The sequence below is a fragment of the Plasmodium coatneyi genome, chromosome 13 (assembly GCF_001680005.1).
Source record: "Plasmodium coatneyi strain Hackeri chromosome 13, complete sequence".
NCBI classification, from domain to species: domain Eukaryota; phylum Apicomplexa; class Aconoidasida; order Haemosporida; family Plasmodiidae; genus Plasmodium; species Plasmodium coatneyi.
The window spans coordinates 1756248-1774692 of record NC_033568.1 but is presented as its reverse complement, the minus strand read 5'-3'; the positions used below and the strand labels follow the sequence as shown (position 1 = coordinate 1774692).

At 36.8% G+C, this 18445-nt stretch overlaps 4 protein-coding genes across 4 annotated transcripts; 1 reads left to right on the top strand and 3 right to left on the bottom strand.

Moving 5' to 3' along the window:
- Positions 1–998: 998 nt before the first annotated feature.
- Positions 999–2660, bottom strand: PCOAH_00051100 (Uncharacterized protein; the record flags this gene model as incomplete). Its single annotated transcript, XM_020061892.1, has 1 exon — positions 999–2660. The coding sequence occupies one exon, from the start codon at positions 2658–2660 to the stop codon at positions 999–1001; it is 1662 nt and encodes a 553-aa protein (XP_019917423.1).
- A 1190-nt stretch (positions 2661–3850) lies between these two features.
- On the bottom strand, positions 3851–5808 carry PCOAH_00051090 (Ribosomal S27a; the record flags this gene model as incomplete). Its single annotated transcript, XM_020061891.1, has 3 exons — positions 3851–4321; positions 5074–5159; positions 5493–5808. The coding sequence occupies 3 exons, from the start codon at positions 5593–5595 to the stop codon at positions 4061–4063; spliced, it is 450 nt and encodes a 149-aa protein (XP_019917166.1).
- A 1510-nt stretch (positions 5809–7318) lies between these two features.
- On the bottom strand, positions 7319–11082 carry PCOAH_00051080 (RNA binding protein; the record flags this gene model as incomplete). The annotated part of the gene is made up of 9 exons (XM_020061890.1): positions 7319–7969; positions 8106–8220; positions 8352–8432; positions 8624–9237; positions 9444–9637; positions 9794–9893; positions 10019–10104; positions 10269–10353; positions 10603–11082. The coding sequence occupies 9 exons, from the start codon at positions 10663–10665 to the stop codon at positions 7319–7321; spliced, it is 1989 nt and encodes a 662-aa protein (XP_019917430.1).
- A 1637-nt stretch (positions 11083–12719) lies between these two features.
- On the top strand, positions 12720–18022 carry PCOAH_00051070 (Uncharacterized protein; the record flags this gene model as incomplete). The annotated part of the gene is made up of 3 exons (XM_020061889.1): positions 12720–17187; positions 17452–17594; positions 17903–18022. 3 exons carry the CDS (start codon positions 12720–12722, stop codon positions 17972–17974), a joined length of 4683 nt encoding a protein of 1560 aa, XP_019917113.1.
- Between the last annotated feature and the right edge of the window lie 423 nt (positions 18023–18445).

Below are 18445 nucleotides of genomic sequence, written 5' to 3'. Positions count from 1 at the left end.
TTCTTTTTTTTTTTTGCCCTGATTTGTGCATCAAATTGACTGCATATTTAACGTGTATTTTCTTCTGCCATAGTTCTCAATGGGACGTAAGAAAATTATATCAAGTACTTAAAGATAAAGCTCATTTTTTTAAATTGTACATGATGGATATGCATTTATATTTATATTTTTAATTTTTTTCTTTGCGCAATATTTACGGACCATGCGCTGTACATTGCTTAAACCGCTTGCCGCCACACGTATTGCATAAAAATTCAGCCTCAAACTTTCTCCCTCACTCTCGCAAAATTTGTCCCATTTTATATTTTGCGGTATTATAATTCAGCACACCTCCCCAGGCAACACTCCCCTAAGACGTTTCGTTTATGTGCTTGTACTACACACACATGAAGTGCTAGCGCAACCCCCCACTAACAATCTTCCTATGATGTGTAATGTAACGTTTCAAAAGAAATAACAACTTCCTTTTTTATGCTTCACCAAGTGTGTACATTACGCTACTAAAAGGGTTCAAACCGTTTTGCAATTCCCTTTGATCTAATCATGGGAACATTTATAATTTTATCATTTTTGTTTTTTTTTCAAATGTTTAATTATTATGACATTACTAAAAATTTCAACATGTGCATATTCATGCGTGCAATTTAAAAGAAAATATATAAAGACCCCATATTTACCACTTTAATAAACACAAAACAACAACAAAAAAAAATAAGTAGAAAACGTAGGTGCAGGAATAAGCCCCGTTTTGGGTAACTCCCCCTTTGAGTGGGGAAACTACCTACTTGTTGGAACGTTAAAAAAAAAGAAAAGCATATTTTACGAAAAAATACGACAGTCCAAACGGTACAGACATATCTGCACACATACATTTATGTACCAATAGGCACATTCAAATTGGCAAAAAAGTTGTGAACATTTAGGAGAGTTTTCAAAATGGAGAGTAGGCGATCCCCCATTGTTGGGTTCACCACATGCATATACACGCTTATCTTACTCTATGAAATTTTTTTTTTATTCTTCATTCCCTTAATACTCCGTTTGGCAAAGTCCACCTTTTTGTCACGATTCTTGTCAATGACTTTCTTATATATAGGTTTGTCCACGAACTTGAATTCTTGGTTTAAATATATTTCTTCATTTTCCAATTCTTTTTTTTTTATATAAAATTCATTATATTCAGAAAATTCGTAACGTATATCTTCCTCTAGCTGTGCAATTTTTTCCTTTTCAATTTCCTCCTTCGATTTCACGTTGTAAAAAATTTGTTCAATATGTTCATTTGAAATTGTCTCTACATCATTATTTTCTACCACTTCCCATGTGCCAGGTTTAGCACTATCGTCCTCTTGTACGGTATTGCTTTGCACATTTTGGTCCTCCTTCCCCATGTTACTTTTTCCCTTCTCCTCTTTCCTGCCATGCGGAGGTGTTCCATCTGTTTTTTCCCCCTTAAACGATAAAGAAATGTTCTCCTTTTTTTTCTTCTCTTCAAAATGTGTACTACTCTTTTTAAACTCGCTTTTGCTCATCTCAGATGGGGGCTTCTCCTTTGGATTTCCTTCCTTCATTGTATTGTTTTCGCCTGGGCAATTATCACCCCCTTGGGGGTTCGTTTCTTCTGCACCACTTTCTTCATTTTCACCAACCCCATCGGTCCACTTGCCTGGAGGTGCATCGTGTAATTTACCATAATGGGCAAAACTGTTCACACGACTACCATCACCAGCAGAAATATTACGATCGCCGTTGTTACTTCCCTGTTGATTCATTCCTTCTTCTGTATTTCCACCCATCTGCAACGTGGCCCCTCCCTGATTGATTAACGGATTGTAGGTATTATATACATTGTAACTGTGCGTGCTGAGCATTTGCGCGTAATTCACGTAATACGGTGATCCACCCAAATGAGGATGGTGCTGACTTACCACGGGGCCCGCACCCATACTGAAACTTGCAACTCCTGCGTTATTACCACATTTTATATTATTCTGTTCAGCCTGTTCACATCGATTGATAAAATCCATCAAGCTGTTTATCCTGCTGAGTGAATACACCCATATACTTTTCGAGCTATATATATTGAAGTAGTAAAAATTGTTAGAGTTATAATCAAAATATTTGTACCATCCATTTTGTTCCACAAATGATTCACGTTCGGGGAAATCTTCCAAAAAATCTTCCGGCTTTTCATGCACAATTTCGTTTTTCAGTCTATTGAAGAATACTAAGCAACCCGTATCTTCATGTATCATTGGAACCCACTTCTTATGGCTACCTGCGTTACTACTGCAGGCAATACTACTTCTGTTAATTCGCTCATTATTGCTACTGCTACGATAACCACTCCTCCTGTTGGAATGCGCATTAGAAACGTTCAAACGGATGTCACCATGTCGATGTGGAGATGCCTCATTTTTATTCAAATCAGACAGCAATTTCTTTTCCACATTTTCTAATTTTTTTAACTCCCTTTCGAGCAACTCTTTCTCTTTCGTTTCCTGTTCCTTCCTCTTAAACGATTCGCTGATCACTTTCTTTAAATTTTCAACATGCCTTGCGCTTTTTTCATGATTTTTTATGTTCACCTTGTGCCCAGACAACCAGCAGTTGCACGTTTCGCAGTAATGCTTCTTTGTGCTCACCCAGTAATCTGTCATTTAGGCGTTCCTTCGCACGGACATAAGTATGCGTAAATTGTATTGACCATCCACGGGCATTTACACAAGCATACACATAGTTTTGGTCTATGTGTAATTTGTACTACGTCAGGCGCAATTCAGTTCATCTTTTCGCACGCAGGCTCCCGGTTAGCATTCCATTAAAATGTAATCGTTTCATACACGTGGCGGATTCAACGGTTATTCGAATAGCCCATTGTTGTCAGTCGTATATATTGTGTATAAGCTTGCTAAGCAGTCCTGTGCTCTTCAGCTGCTTCCTAAACTCTGGCCATTATAAAACCTGATTCAGTTTTCTGACGTTTTAAAAAATATTTCCTCCTGCGTCATATCACTACCTGCCAAAATGAATAGGGACAACTCTGCTACTATCATCAATTTATTCTTTTTTCGATATAAAAACAAAACATCATAACGCTAAACAAAATATATATATATATATATATATATATATATATATATATATATAAGCAACTTCCTTTTTTAAGGAACGTGCAAATGCCCTTTTTTCGTATTTTCCTTTTTAACAAAAAGAAACACTGCCCGCATGACATGGCAAAACTTCGCCAGTATTTCTCACGGCAAGCTTTACATACAAGCGTAAGCGCATTTGAGTACCACATATACATTCGAATGGCACAAAATTTCCAACCCTTGTATGCTCCCTGATGGGGAAAATAAAAAAAAAAAAAAAAAAAAAATTCCCTCCCTCCTTTTTAATCATACAATTGCAAAAGCATCTTTTACCTTTTCATCAATTTTTTTTCTGTTCTTTTCTCAAATTGGGCAAGTAAAAATTTGCAAAGCGCTTTTCCGTTCTTTATTGAGAATGGTCAAATGTTTCACATAGAGGAAAATTTTTTCCTTTAAAATTTTTCACCATTTTTGAAAGTTCCTTTACCTTTCTACCTTCCATTCAAGCATCATTTGAACACTTTAACGCGTCCTCCTTTATGGCAAAAAGAAGGGTTGCCTTAATACTAGCATAAAAGTGGACGCAATGCGTCAAGTTGGCCACTTTTAACATGCTTCACCACATGTGGAACAGATATGTATACACACCCACTGGGATGTTAAGCCTTCACAAATCGCGAAGGCATTATTGCCCACAAGCCATTGCTTCCATTTGTCCATTCGCCCCTGCTAATTTTACATCACCGGACAGAAAAAGCACGCAGTGCATTCTTTAACTAATTAAATTGTAACATTGTTAATTCATAATTCTTAGCCTTTCACCACATGTTCTTTAAATATGGAGTTGAAAAAAAAAAAAAAAAAAAAAGGAAAAAATAAAATGGAAAATGAAAGGATAAAGAAAAAGAGAAAAGGCATTTTTAAAAAAGGCCTTTAAACAACGCCTATGTGATATATTTGTTGGTCTATTTTTTCATAATGGTGAGGTGGCATCTTCCACAGTAGTCCCTATTAAAATGAGCAGCCATCAAAGTGCCAGGAGCACAATTGTCACACTGCTTTTTCAGTCTGAACACTTTTCCATCGTCTCCAACTTTGTAAAACTTAAGGACAGCCAATTTGACCTTTTTCTTCTTATGTTTCTCCTTTTTGGGTTTCTTGTAAACTTTTTTTTTCTTTTTCTTGCCACCACCAAGTAATCCGAATGTTAAGTCTATGGTGTACTCCTGAAGGTGATTGAGATAAAATGGGGGGGCACGCAAATGAGTAATTTGTGAAGCATGAAATGGTACATCACGGAAAGAAAAGTGCACACTGTTCCTCGCTCTGCATAACATAAAGCAGAACATGCATCGATTCTCCCTCAAGGAAAACACTTCAATGCAGTGCCAAATGAAATTGTACGCAAATTTAAACCCTCACTCTTAAACAAAATATTGCGCACAAGAAAAACATGATAAGCAGCATAATGTACATTTTTATTTTTTCAGATACTATAAACGCGAACACATTTTATATTCTCATGTCCCTACTTGCTTTTTTGACATGTTTTATCATCATAAAAAATAAAAATTCTACATTATCGAGGCAGATCATTCGTGGGAAAATTCACCACGTAAAAGGCTGTCCACACAATACAGCACAAACGTGCCTCTACCCACGAGTTAAACACATGCATTCACAGGAACGATGTAGCAGTTGCCTCTTCACTCATTCGTACACTAAGCTACGAAATAAGTCTCTACTTATCTCTTTCTTATTTACACTCCCTTGCAATGGTCACCAAAGGGATGCCACAAATATGCAACAAATTAATCACGCTCTTAACATAAACCTTGAGGGGATGTCTCTCACTCGGGGAGGTACCACGAATGCAACAAATCGACACTCATTACACGGTCATCCACAAACGCGTCTATAACTTAATGAAGATTCGCATTTTACTCCATTTATATTTACTTCTCCTTTTTCAACTTACAAATTCAGTCTCATCCAGTGCGATAAGTTCTTCGTCTTCCAATTGGCGGCCATTTTTGAACAACTTTTGGACCTCACAAGGGATACCTACACAATTTTGTTGGGTTAAAAGAAAAAAGTGTCAGTTAATATGTAAGCATACGTACGTACAGAGTGGTACACTTCAGGGTGAGCCACTGCCAGCAGCCTGGACCGCACTCCACATGCGCGTCAGAAAAAACAGCCGCACAATAAAATGACACCACATGTACAATCTTCACAAGCACAAAATATGAACTGAGCTGCGTTCTTAACACAAACGTAGAGGGATAAATATGTGACACAAAAAAATAAGCATCTCATAACTAGGGACCCCACACAAGGGGGGAACAAAAATAAATAAAAAAACGACTGCGATCGCTGTACATCCTTCCTGCTAACCTTTCAACTCAGATATCTTCTCCTTCACATCCTTTATGCTACCAACGTTGGATGACTCAATACATAAGGAGTCATCATGCGGGATATTTATAAAAATTTGCATACTGATCTGATCTCGTTTTGTAAAATTATAAAATGGAAAACTTTTTCTTCTTAATTTTCTCAATTCTGTTTATTAAAATTGTACAGAAAAATGAAATTAAATAAAAGTTTACATTTGCTTTTTTTAAATATAAAAATGGAAGCAATTTTTATATTTTTCTTAAAAAATTTTCGTTCATTCGGTTAATCATTTTTTTTAACATTCTTCTTTTTTAAAAAAATAAAGAAATGTACATAATTATAATAATATAATTATACGCGGTAAGCTCCTGCACTGCGGCATCGCCTCTACTTATACGCGCCATATGATTACCTATTATTTTTATTTGTGTACAAAACGGTATATTATATGCGGTTAAAAAAATTTACTGAAAAACGCTTAAGCCGTAATCCGAGCTAAGTTTCATAACATCCCACTGGTGATTGAAGTGGTAAAGGGCAATATTGCCCTTACGGTGATATGGCGAAAAGGCTTTTTGTGCGTATTCCCAATTTTTGCTAGCCTTCCCGCAGAGTTGTATGCACCAATTAATGACGCACGCAGGATATATTCCCTAACATGTAACGTGCCCGCTTTGTATGCATATACATGCTCTGCCCGTTATGTAGAAAATTTTGTTCCGTTTTGTCGGAATGCGCCTATATATTGAAAAGGGACCAAAACGTAGAATCGGCCCTGACGATTTTAAAAAAAAAAGAAAATTTCCGTGGGGCTATTTCTTCTTTTTTACGCCCCTTTTTACGCTGCATAAAAAATGGGGTTAGCCAAAACGGTAAAATCAAGCGAGTAATTCAAGGAGCATACGCAGTATATTTTGCACAGCTTTAAAAAAAAAAAAAATACATGTATTCATACCGCATATGTTTATAGTGTAAAGTATTCTTCCTGTATGCCACTTGTATTTTTTCCGCTAAGCCCCTTAAAACGCGCATCAAAGGCAAAACCCATAAGGAAGCAGGGGGAGAATGATACTGCACGTGGAAAATATAACCTACTCAAAAAATCATTTTTCAACTCTTCCTATCAACTAAAAAAAACGTACATGTTTGTGCTGCGATGTTCCTAGCATGGCAAAAAAAAGTAATATATAAATATCACTCTGTAATTCTTTTATCTAAACGATATCACATTTATTTATCGTCAAAATGGTTCTTCATCTTTACTGAGTGAATGATGTTGCAACAATTGCTCATCTCCCATAAACACATTTCCCCTTTTTGCGCAATCGCGTAGAAAAAAAAAATAATAACATCCTTTTCGACTGTTAATCAAATAATAAATGGTACGTTTTTATTTAACCAAAACAGCTTTATTTTTTTGTTCCAAATAGGATAAACAAAAGAAATGGAAAGTGAAAAAAACTGCATAAGTACAATTATGTGCAGAAAGATAAAAAAAAAGGTAAACTTTGCAAAACAAATTTGGCCACACGTATTGCTAAAATGGCATAAACATTAAGCTCACGCGTGAAGGTACACACGAAGGGAACATAAAACAAGTATATTGGCTACGTATGCGTTCGGACATGTCCATACCTACATGTACACATGACAGATAAACGCAGAAACGGTAAAAAAAAAAAATAAAAAAAAATGCCAAAAAGGTGTGGCGTACACCTTCGTGTGTGCCTACAAACTTTTACTACGCAAATGATGCGCATTGTATAAGATTTGTAATGTAAAAAAAATAAACGGTTCTAACACTGCTGTCCGTTACTGCCCTTTCAATAGACATGATTGAAACTCCTCTCCTCTGCGTGGAAAGCAGCATCACTCGTGTCGTTGATAAATGCAGGAACCTTCTTTCCGTCACTGGGGAACATTACGTTTAAATTTCCCATCTCGTTCGACGCACTATTAAGATTACTGCAGAATTCATCATACAGTATTAAATATTTTACTTTTTTTTTTCTTTCGAAACTGTCGTCAAAATACAAACCCCTTTGTTCACATAATCGATTTAAATGTGTTTCCTCTTTTTGGAAATATAAATATGCATTTCTCCTCATATTTAAGGGATACCTTTTTATTTCATCGAAAAATTCAATTTTTGTTCCATCCAAGTCCGCCTCAAAGTCCGACTCGTGAGTTTCATTCTTCACATAAATTAACTTCCTATTTGTTAAAAGGCATTTCAAACCGTTCATAAAGATAGAGCTATAAATTGCCCAAACATCCCACATGTCAAAAATGTTCATAATCGAATCTGTGAACATTTTTGCCTTTATTTTGCTATCGCACTTTTTGATATTTTTTCGAAAATGGAAAAATATCCGAGGTAGCTCTTCTTCGATGTGCTTCCGATACGACCAGGACGAGTAAAACTGGTTGCTGCAGTTGTACAGAATGTCCGACAGCAAATAAACCAGGTTTATCTGAACGGGGGGGGTGGCAAATAAAAAAGGTGTGGCGGGAATGACGTACATTATAACACTCTTGCGGTGCGTCCAGAAAACCAAATGAATGGAGTAAAGACGCCTCCTTTACAATTTTACAAACACTCATTGGTACCTTTTTCAACATGTCGTATTTCAGATCGGTTAAATAATTCGAAATGGTTTTCACTATATCCTCGCTGAAGTCGCTGTGCCGTGTGCAGAATATCATGGCGCGGCATATGCTCACCCTGCAGAAGAAGCCAGCAATGTAGTGGATATGCAAAGCTATATATGTATGCAAGCATTTGCACGTGAGAATTAAACTGAAGTGACACTCCTTCCAGAGATTAACTAAACCGCGTGAAGAGCCCTGCCTTACCTCTTCCTACTCAAGTTGTTTATAATGTTAATTAGTTTTTCCTTCTTTTTCTCGTCTATTTTGCTCTTCTTTTTTTTATTGCTGCGGAAAGAAAAAAAAAAGAAACATACCGATAAATGAAACGTTTCAAACGGGCCATCTGCATTTTCCATTTTCGCTTCGCAACAGATCAAAGAGTTAAACCCTCCCCAAACATCACCGTATCGTACGTGCACACTTTTTAAAACACCAATCTGCAACCCATAAGCGAAATTCCCTCCATAAAATATTACCTTTTTTCCTTCTTCGAAACGACCTTCTTGGCGTTCTTCTGTATCGGTGGCACATACACGTAACTATTTTCGAACATCTGAAACGGATCCGCTCTCCAGTTTCTGTAACTATCCCCTTGAGCGAAAGAAAAAACTCTCCACTTGTAGTAATAAAATAAATCCGACGTGTTAAAGAGAAATGTAAACACCGGATTGTCCTTTTCATTACTTTTTATGGCTTCTTCAAATGTGTATCCTTCCTCCGTAACATACTTGGCTAACAAATCAATTATCCTCTTGGTCTTCCTATCCTCTGGTAGTAGAATCTCTATTTTTTTATTCAAACCAGAATTATACAAATTACCTTTCTCATAGGAAAAATGGTTATATTCAGTTTTGTTCATGTTTAAATTTTTTGGTATGGCCTTACTCCAACCGACCTTTACAATATTTCCGAACATCTCTACACCATCGAGGGCATCCCTAGCATTTTCTGCATCGTCCCTATTTTCAAAACAAACAAATCCGCTAATTCTAGCCTTCTTCTTATCTTCATCTGTTCGTGGGTACATAATTTTCACGCTGTTCACTTTTCCAAATTTTCCAAAGCGTTGACACAGGTATTCCTCGGTGACCTACGAACGGGGGGAAGAAAATACACAAATTAATGGGTTTCATATTATGTCAAGATAATCTCTCCATTTTGCACATTAAAATATGGACTATTTTGCCTCACACCTATCCGTATGCACTTGCGCAGGGTGAATGTTCCCCTATTTAGACACACACGTAATGCACGATGATGATCTACGCCACTACTCCCTATAAACGCTTTTCCTACCTCGGGAGATAAATTTCCCAGGTACAGGTTGGCCACTCGGTCCTTCCTTGGGGCGTACGAAAAGAGCGTTTCATTTTTTTCGATCTCTATTAGCTTTCTCTTAATTTTAAGTTTCTCCTCTTCAGATTTTGCTAGCTCGGCTTTTTCTTTTAAAGTTTTCCTCTCATCCAAAATTTTCTGCTTTAACTTAATTTCTTCAATAATAAATAAATACATACATTTTTTAGAAAAATAAAAAAAAAAAAAATTTGTTACTACTTATACGCAAAAATAAAATACAAAGTGTAAAACTTTTTGCAAATATTTTTTTCTTAAAATATTTCTTTTTTTAATTATATAAAATGTGTAACCTTCTAAAAAACTATCAATTTCCTTCACTTTCCCTGCACCACTTTTGTTGTTGTCTGTTTTTTCCTCCTTCTTCTTTTTCTCTTCATAGGAGTAATCGCCCTGCAATCAGTCGGCAAGGCCACGTCACGTGAAATGTAAAGTGTTCACAGTATGGTAACATCACATTCCGGGAATATTTAAAATTCCACGCGCATGCACACATCAAATGGTTTTACAGTTTTTACCCTGCTGAATTTGCTCTTGGGCTTTTTCCTGCTTTCATCTTCAGCTGGCACAAACTGAGTGCTGGAGGGGTTCAACAATTTTCCACCTATTCAAATGGTTTGGCAAGGTAAAGCGGTTGGCATATGGAAGGGACAATCCATGGACACGTAATTACGCCACCACCTCGGTTGTGCAACAGTTCAGTTCGGTTATATTAAATTGTATTACATGAAACTGACATTTTTTTTTTTTTTTTTTTTTTTTCATTACTTTTGACGAATTTATTTCCCTTTTCGAGGGCGCTTCCCTCGAACGACCGGACAAACTCTGCGTAAATTTTCGCAGCTTCTTCCTCCTGTGCAAAAGGGGGAAGCGTTGCATAAACAGCGTCGAAATGTGTGTCAATCCTCCCGGCTTGGAAATGTAAGGGCGTCTGCCGTAGACGGGCAGCGGGGTCTTCCCCTACACACGCGACCACTCATACGGGCATATTCCTGTACATATGCGCAGATACACACACAGTTATGTAATATTTGTGCCCTGTCACGCTGCCCGATTGCGTCTTTTAGAGGGGTTATTTTATTCAACTTCTCTCCATCCCTACATTTAGCTTTTCATCGTCGATATCTTTTTTCTTCTTTTTGTTTCTGTTCAGTTGGGCATACATTCTGAGAATGCATTGATTATGCTCATTCAGTTAGCTCCTTTTTTTCTCTCTCTCTTTCTCTTTTATTTATGCCTTGAGAGCGCCCCGGGAATACATTTCTCATCGGAAATGCGTAAAACACTGCGGACGCACGTAACCTTTTTTGGAATATGCTTTTTTAATTTCTACGTTTCCTCACGTAGCTATACATGTTGCATACATTTTTGCAGAAGGGCAAATTTAAAAAAAAGGGAAAAGAATAAACATTGCATAAGATCATTAGCAAACACTGGCGAATTATCTAAATTAAAATAAATTCACCAAGCCGAGAGTAAGTTGAATAAGCCCAGGCAGCTTATAAGAAAAAATGGATTGTGGTAATTAACACGTTTCCGTCGCTTCGTTCCGTTTCGTTTTTTTTTTTTTTTTTAATGCTACATAAATTGCGGTATGTATGCTCTTTCTCACTTGCACTTTTTCCGTAGCTTTCTTTCAACTACACAAACGGCTTCGGAGAAATTTTTTGAAATGCGTTTCCGCAAAATGGGAAAAGTGAAATTTTTTAAAACACCAGCTTTTGCGTTTTCATTAACGAGAAATTTTTTTTTTTTACCATTTGTGGGATGTTTCGAAGTTTTTTTTTTTTTTTGTTTAGCATATTTTTATCCCTTCCCGCGCGATTTAGCATGTTGTCATTCTCCCTATTCTGTCGCCCTTTTTGATTCTGATTTGCGTTCTTTTGCGCTATTATTCGCAACTGATACCATTTTCATCTGCTTTTTTTTTTGTTTTTGCAAATTATCCTGCTTGATGTTAATCCAGTTGGCCACCTAACCACGGCGCAAAAGCGACTTATGCATACGCACGTTAACAGTACATGAACGTGCACGTGTGCATATCGCATCCTGCTTCGTAGCTCCACGAACACCTAGAAGAATTTCTCTTCGTTCTGTTGATTCGTTGTTCCAAGGAGCCCCTTCACGTTATGCGTAACATTATTGTGCAAAACTCTTCACATTGTGTACACTCTAGTTGGTCTTTACAAATTTGGATTGTGCGAAAAACCCATCGCGCATACGTAAACGTTGCAAGGGAATAAAAATGTGAACCCTCTTAGGGTAGTTCACTCCTTCCGCATTTGTGTCAACATTTTAAAATGGCTAAAATGGCATAATCACTTCTTTTTTTTTTTTTTTTTTGTGCAGTAATAAAAGAACGCATATCGTTCATCCTGCTTTTCATTGTTCTCTCTTGATTACACAAATGCATGTATGTATATGAGTATGCGCGCCTGCCTGCGTATAACGTATGCACACGTATATTCGTACACGCAAGGTAAAGTATACGTAGTACACGAATTTTTGTATACACATATGCACATACATATATATACATGTATATATATGTATGTGCGCGTGTGTATTTACGTGTACGACCTTAACCTTCCATTTCGCGCCATGTGAATTTATCATGTTTGGCCCCCGCCAGTACCCCTAAAGTACAATCACGTTTCAAGATGCGCGTGTCAACTTTTCTCATTTTTTTTGTCTGAAAATTTACAAAACGATTATTGCAGTATGTACTGCTAATACGTTTTCATCCCCTTTTTGCTTTCCACTGCCCTGTCAAATTGCGCATATTTACATAAAAATTTGTATACAGTGTATGTAAGAAGAAGAAAACATACATTTGTACATATCGCGGAAAACGCACATTGATCCGTTTTTCCCAGTCTTTCAATTCTGTTACGCAATTACCGCCGAGTGCTTACCCTCCAAGCGCTTTAACCTTCTTTTTTAAATTTTCCAACTGTCATACTTTTTAAAGATAAAACAATTCCCCGCTGTGTTTTCTCCCATTTTGTATACACGCCTTTTTCTTCCACCGCTTCTTTTTAAAATGAAACACCCAATTGTATTCACCTCTTACCATAAATAAGAACTGTCAAATGAATACAATTAGAGAATCTTCAGTAAGTCCACCTGAACGGCTTAACCATCTCCCCCGTATGCCACTTTTCAATGTGCTGCTTTAATTCGAGAAAAAGGGAAAGAACATTTACTACCTTTAACTAAATGGAAAGCATTAAAATAAATGAAGACCAAAATGAACACACTCCACGTAAGGAAAAGAATAATTTTACCACCTTCGAACATAATGACGTAGTGTTCTTCAAGCACAAGGAGAAAAACAGAATAGGAATTGGAAGAATAGTCAATTTTTACACAGAGCTCAAAGTTAACGATATTCATTTATCATCCGATCATAACGTAACCATCGCCAACTACGTCAAAATTTTGAACAATATAAATGATGAAAAATATGTCCAAAGTTACATCGCAAATTTAAGCAGCGAAAATGTAGCCAGCACGACGTACCAACCTTCTAACTCCAATCCAAATGAAGAAGTCAATTGTAAGCCTTACGAAAAGGAGCAAAAAGGGGACAATACATGTGCCGATTTGAAGGAAAAAAATGAAGAAAAAGAAATGCACACCAACACAAAAACGGGAATGAATAACAACAACGCCAATAACCCCGAATTCAAATGCGAAGTGAAAAAAAGACGTAGGAGAAGAAGAAGGAGATACACAAAGGATTCTGCCCTTATGCATAGTAACAGCATAATTAATTGCGTAATACGTAAAAATGATGAAAAAAGAAAAGCCAGAGAAATATTCTATATTGTCCAATCGTTGGAAAATTATAAATACACTTTACAATACAAAAAAGCCTTCAAACATTATAAATTATTTACGCATAAAAAGTGGGAACTTATCAAATCTCTCTTCTGCAAAAACATACAAAATAAAGTCAGCTTCGTTCTCGCCGTGAAATTATTGGAAGTTAAAAAGGTATACTCGCACAATGTAAATTTACAAAATGTTATGATAAATAATTTGATGAAAATTTATAAAAGCGAAAAAGATCTCCATGTAGATCACCTTGTCCTAAATTTTATTAAAAAAGTAGACGTCCGAATTATATTGCAAAATAATGTCCTCATAACTAATGACGACTTTAATGAAATTACTTCAAGGAACAGAAAGGAGAATGAAGAGGACAGCAAATGGAAGATGTTCCACTCGAATGAGGTGGGTCCCCATCTGGATGAAGCAAATGCGAACACCCGGGGAAAAATGACCCATTTGTGGTCTTCCCACAGAGGAAGTTGCCGGAGCGGCAAAGTGGGAAGCGACTACGACAGTGACATAAACACACCCAATCAGGGTGGTCATGTGGATGGTCACCATAATCACATGCACCACGCAAGTAATGTAAAATATTCCGGCAAGTACGCCGTAGAATGGGGGACGAAGGACCGCCCTAACTTTGGGAAGAAGCACCCCCCCAAGTACGCGATGAAGTACCTCACTGACCACGGGACGAAGAAACCGACTGATTCCTCCCTTTACACCGACGACGGAGAAAGCTCCTTCAAATTGCTCAAAAATGACCACATCAACCTCCAAAATTACGCAAGCAGAAGAAAAATAATAGAAGGGGAAACGTATCAGTACGAATTGAAAGGAAATCTACTGGCCAAGTTTAGATCCCCACAAGGGATTGAATACAGAGCATGCATTAAAAACATTTGCAAAGGTAAAAATACCATCCTTTCCTACTTCTTAATAGTCCCCTCCTTCTTCTGGGTCAACGATTCTTACTACTTCTCATGCTTAAACATCGATATGGACATTTTCCAACTTTTGGAAATTATCAAAATTGTCGATAAGTCAAAAAAGAGACAAATAGAAAGCATACCTTTTGCTGAGTATAAATGTTTAAGCAAAAATTACGACTGCATGTATAACACTAAATATAGTGGGGTCCACAGCATGTTAGGAAAGGGGATAGCTACAGATAATGCGCTCGTAAAAGTCCAGGTGCCTGCCGCAAAGAGGATTATAACGAAAAAGAGAAGAAAGCGCAGAAGGCGTACACTAAAAATGGAAATAGGCGAGACAACAGGATATGAACGTGGATTAGATAAACCATTAAGGGATAGTGTCACCACGGAAGAAACACGAAGGACAATTTGGAAAAGGAAAAAGGAACAAGAAGAATACCTAGATGGTAAGAGTGACGGAGGCTTAAACATTAAGAAAAGAAAAGAGGAGATGATGCAGACAGAAGTAACCGAAATAAAACGCAAGGGGAGAAGGAAGACAGTAGTACCAATTCAAGAGGAGAACAATGGGGAAGAAGAGGAGCAAGAAATAAAGAAAGAAATGGAAGAGGAGATACTCCACGAAAATGAACAGCAAGTGTGCCACAAAAATGAGGAAGAAGTGTACCAAAAAAATGAAGAAGAAGTGCACCACAAAGAGGAAGAGAAAGTACCCCACGAAAACGAAACGAAAGCGCAGAACAAAGAAACAGAAACGCACTCCCTTTTCAAAACGCCACACATTCTTCATGGGGATAATCCAACCAAAATGACGCAGGATTCATCTACAAAAAGAACCATATTCAACATAAACAAGGAAAGAACAAAGACATACCTTACCAAATTAGCACTTTTTTTTAAATTTTCAAAGGAGCGCGAACAAAAATTGAAGCAGGATGATGAAGATGGTACAAAAGGAAATGAACCCCAAACGGTGGGAAGCGAAACTGCACATGAAAATGGCTACATGAAAGACGATAAAAAGGTGGCAACAGTTATAACGAATGAGAACGAACACAGCATAAACGTAATAGCCAAGGTGAATGAGCAGAAGGAAGAAGTAAACTTAAGAAAAGAAGATCCAGATGATAAGGCTCCCAAGGAAAATACCAATGAACGATATGCAGATATGAATGAAGCCACACGGGACTCAGACGATCAAATGGAACACCCAGATGATGCACCTACTAGTAAATTCATTGCAAATGGTAAAGAGGTAGATGAAGACAACGTTCTGGATTCCCGCTCCGTGGGTAAAGGAAACCCAGACGAGATGCACAAACATGTCAACTATCAACAAGAATGTGTGGATGAAAATGTAATAACAATAAGCGACCATACCGATCCCTTAAATGACGATGATGGGAACACCTCTAGTGTAATTCTTGAAGAAGAAGTTGTAGAGGATAACCCTAAAGAGCTACAAAGCATAGTGGAACCTTCATATCAGAAAATGGGCCAAATGGACATTACAAGTGAGGAAGAAATTTTTAAAAAAGAAAATTTTGTACACCTTAATGAAGATAACTATGCAAAACCTACAAATTACAAAAATGACATTCTGGGTGATAAAACGGATTCACTCAATGGCGACAGTAGAAGCTATCAGAACGAATCGACCATAAGCCAGAATTCTTACGAAAAGAAGGGAACAACTAATTACTATAATGGTAGAGACCAGAATGAGTCAACGACTAGCCAAAATTCCTACGAAAAGAATGAATCAGTAAACTGCGAAAATATATGCGATAGAAACGAATTCACGGCTAGCCCAAATTACGACGAAAATATTGAACAGACCACCGGAGTAGTAACGAGCGAAGTGAACCGTCCAATGTACGGCACATATATGAGCTTCCCAAACGAACAGATAAACGGAACCATAATTAGTGATGCAAACCATGTAGGTAACCGATCGAAGATGCGCGTCAGACAAGTGATCAACACAGCCAACCTTGTGAAAAAAGAGTCCCAACAAAATGATCATCATAATTTAACAGTGCACATGGACTTCCCACATAAAAATAATACGCCCAATAGGTATAGCACCACGCAAGCCTACTGCAACAAGTACTGTAAGAACAAACAGGTGGAGCACATAAACAACCCCCTAGACGATGAAAAAATTAAAAAAATTGAAGCGCTGTATAAATTTTGCAAAGAGGACATAAACATTTTACTATACGTTTACGTCATGCATATATATGTGAACAAATTATGCAAAAACGTAATTGTGAAGGTACTAAATCCCAAGTGTAAAAATGTGAAAAAAAAGGAATATCCTGATAACGACTTCATTTTAACGCCCCTAATAGGGTACTCGTACGCGAATTATTACTACTTAAAAATAAATAAAAGGAAAAGAAGAACGAAAATGAAAGGAAAAACGGAAATGAAAACGGAAGAAAAAGCAAAAACGGAAATAAAAATCGATAAGAGATTCAAACTAATAAAGAAAACTTTGATAACCAAGAAAAGGAAAAGGAAAAAAAGAAAAAAACTAGGACAAAAAAAAAAATTAATAGAACAAACCAAAACAGAAGTTAAAAGAAGGAAGAGGAGAAGAAGAAAAGGAGGAACTCACCAGAAAAAAAGTGACCTTTTAAGTGACACAGACGTCAAGCCAGAAAGGTCTAGGTCTAGTTTGAAAACAGTTTCAAAAATGGAAAACGTAGATGATAAAACGTGTGCAAAAACAAAAAATGTATTAAAATATACCACAAAATTTGTAAATTTTTATTTATGGGGTATATACAATTGGAACTACAACAAAACTCTTCGCGTTTCTTTTAATAACATTTCGAATAAAAAAATAAGCAACTTTGATATTCACAATTTCTTTTTTTACAATTATGACACCATCTCCGAATTAAGTAATTTTTTGCATAACGCGACTGTGGCGTGGAATATACTACGCCATTTTGGTGGTTGTACTTTAATGCGCGCAATTTTGTGTGTAGAAAAGTGCCCCCCATCTGCTAGCATTTCATCTCTGAGTGATGACTATATGCTTGATCATGTTACGTTGTCAGAGTTGGACCCTTGTGTGTTCCTACACATAAAGGGAGAAATGCAAGAAATTTGTAAAGTCAAATAATTGTATTTATTTATTTTTTTTTTTTTTCTCCCCCCCGCAGATGAAATAAACAAGGACCTAAACACATTAATAAGCATTTACAGAAACGTAAGAAATGTTTTGTATCAAAATTCGTCCATTTATAGAAAATTATTTTTATTAAAACCTACGAACACCATGGCCAGGACGCATTCGGATGATGAGGTAAGGCTGGATATATTCCTTTAATTTTTTGGTCCCCCTTTTTTGCATCCATTTTATGTACATCCTATGACAATACGCCATTGTTAACCAACCTGTTTATGCTACACATTAGCTGGTTCATCCATTGGGAGAGCGCACACAGATTTATTTTTCCTTCTGTTTTATTTGTATAAATTTGGTGCGTGTGTGTACTTTTTTCCTGTTTATGCTAATTGGAGGAACACCCTTTCTGATTGTACGTCCTCCCACTTTTTCCGACGTGTAAATATGGATTCCCCCCTTTTTTCTTTTGTTGCCCCCCCTTTCAGCTAATAAAATTCTGGCTAGATACACTAAACGAGCTGCATCAAATCAGGGATGGATTTTGCAAATTCTTTTAAAACTCTTATGCAAGCATAAGTAGTAGGTATACGGGCGTATATCAATGCATGTGTGCATGTATGCACCTTTGTTATGCCTTCCCTATTTTTTTTTTTTTTTTGTCCCCTTTTTTTTAAGTTCCTTTTTAAGAAATAATTCTTTTTTTTAAAACATTCGTTTTGAAGCCGTTCATAGGCGCTGTTAATTTTTTTTTTTTTTTTTAATTAAGATTTACCTTTTGAATAATGCACATTTTAGCTGTATTTATTTATTCATTTATTCATTTTTTTTGGCAAAAAATTTTGACGCAACTTTTTACTTTCAAGCATCATTTTGTAGAGTCATAAAAATGAAAAGTGCAACGGAGTAGAACAGCTGAATGTTCCACCTTCCTATGCGCACGATTCCTGATGTGACAACATTTGTATTCACCCCTTTTTTTTTCCATAAAACTGATAATCCCTTAAATGCCATGAATATGGCGTATTTAT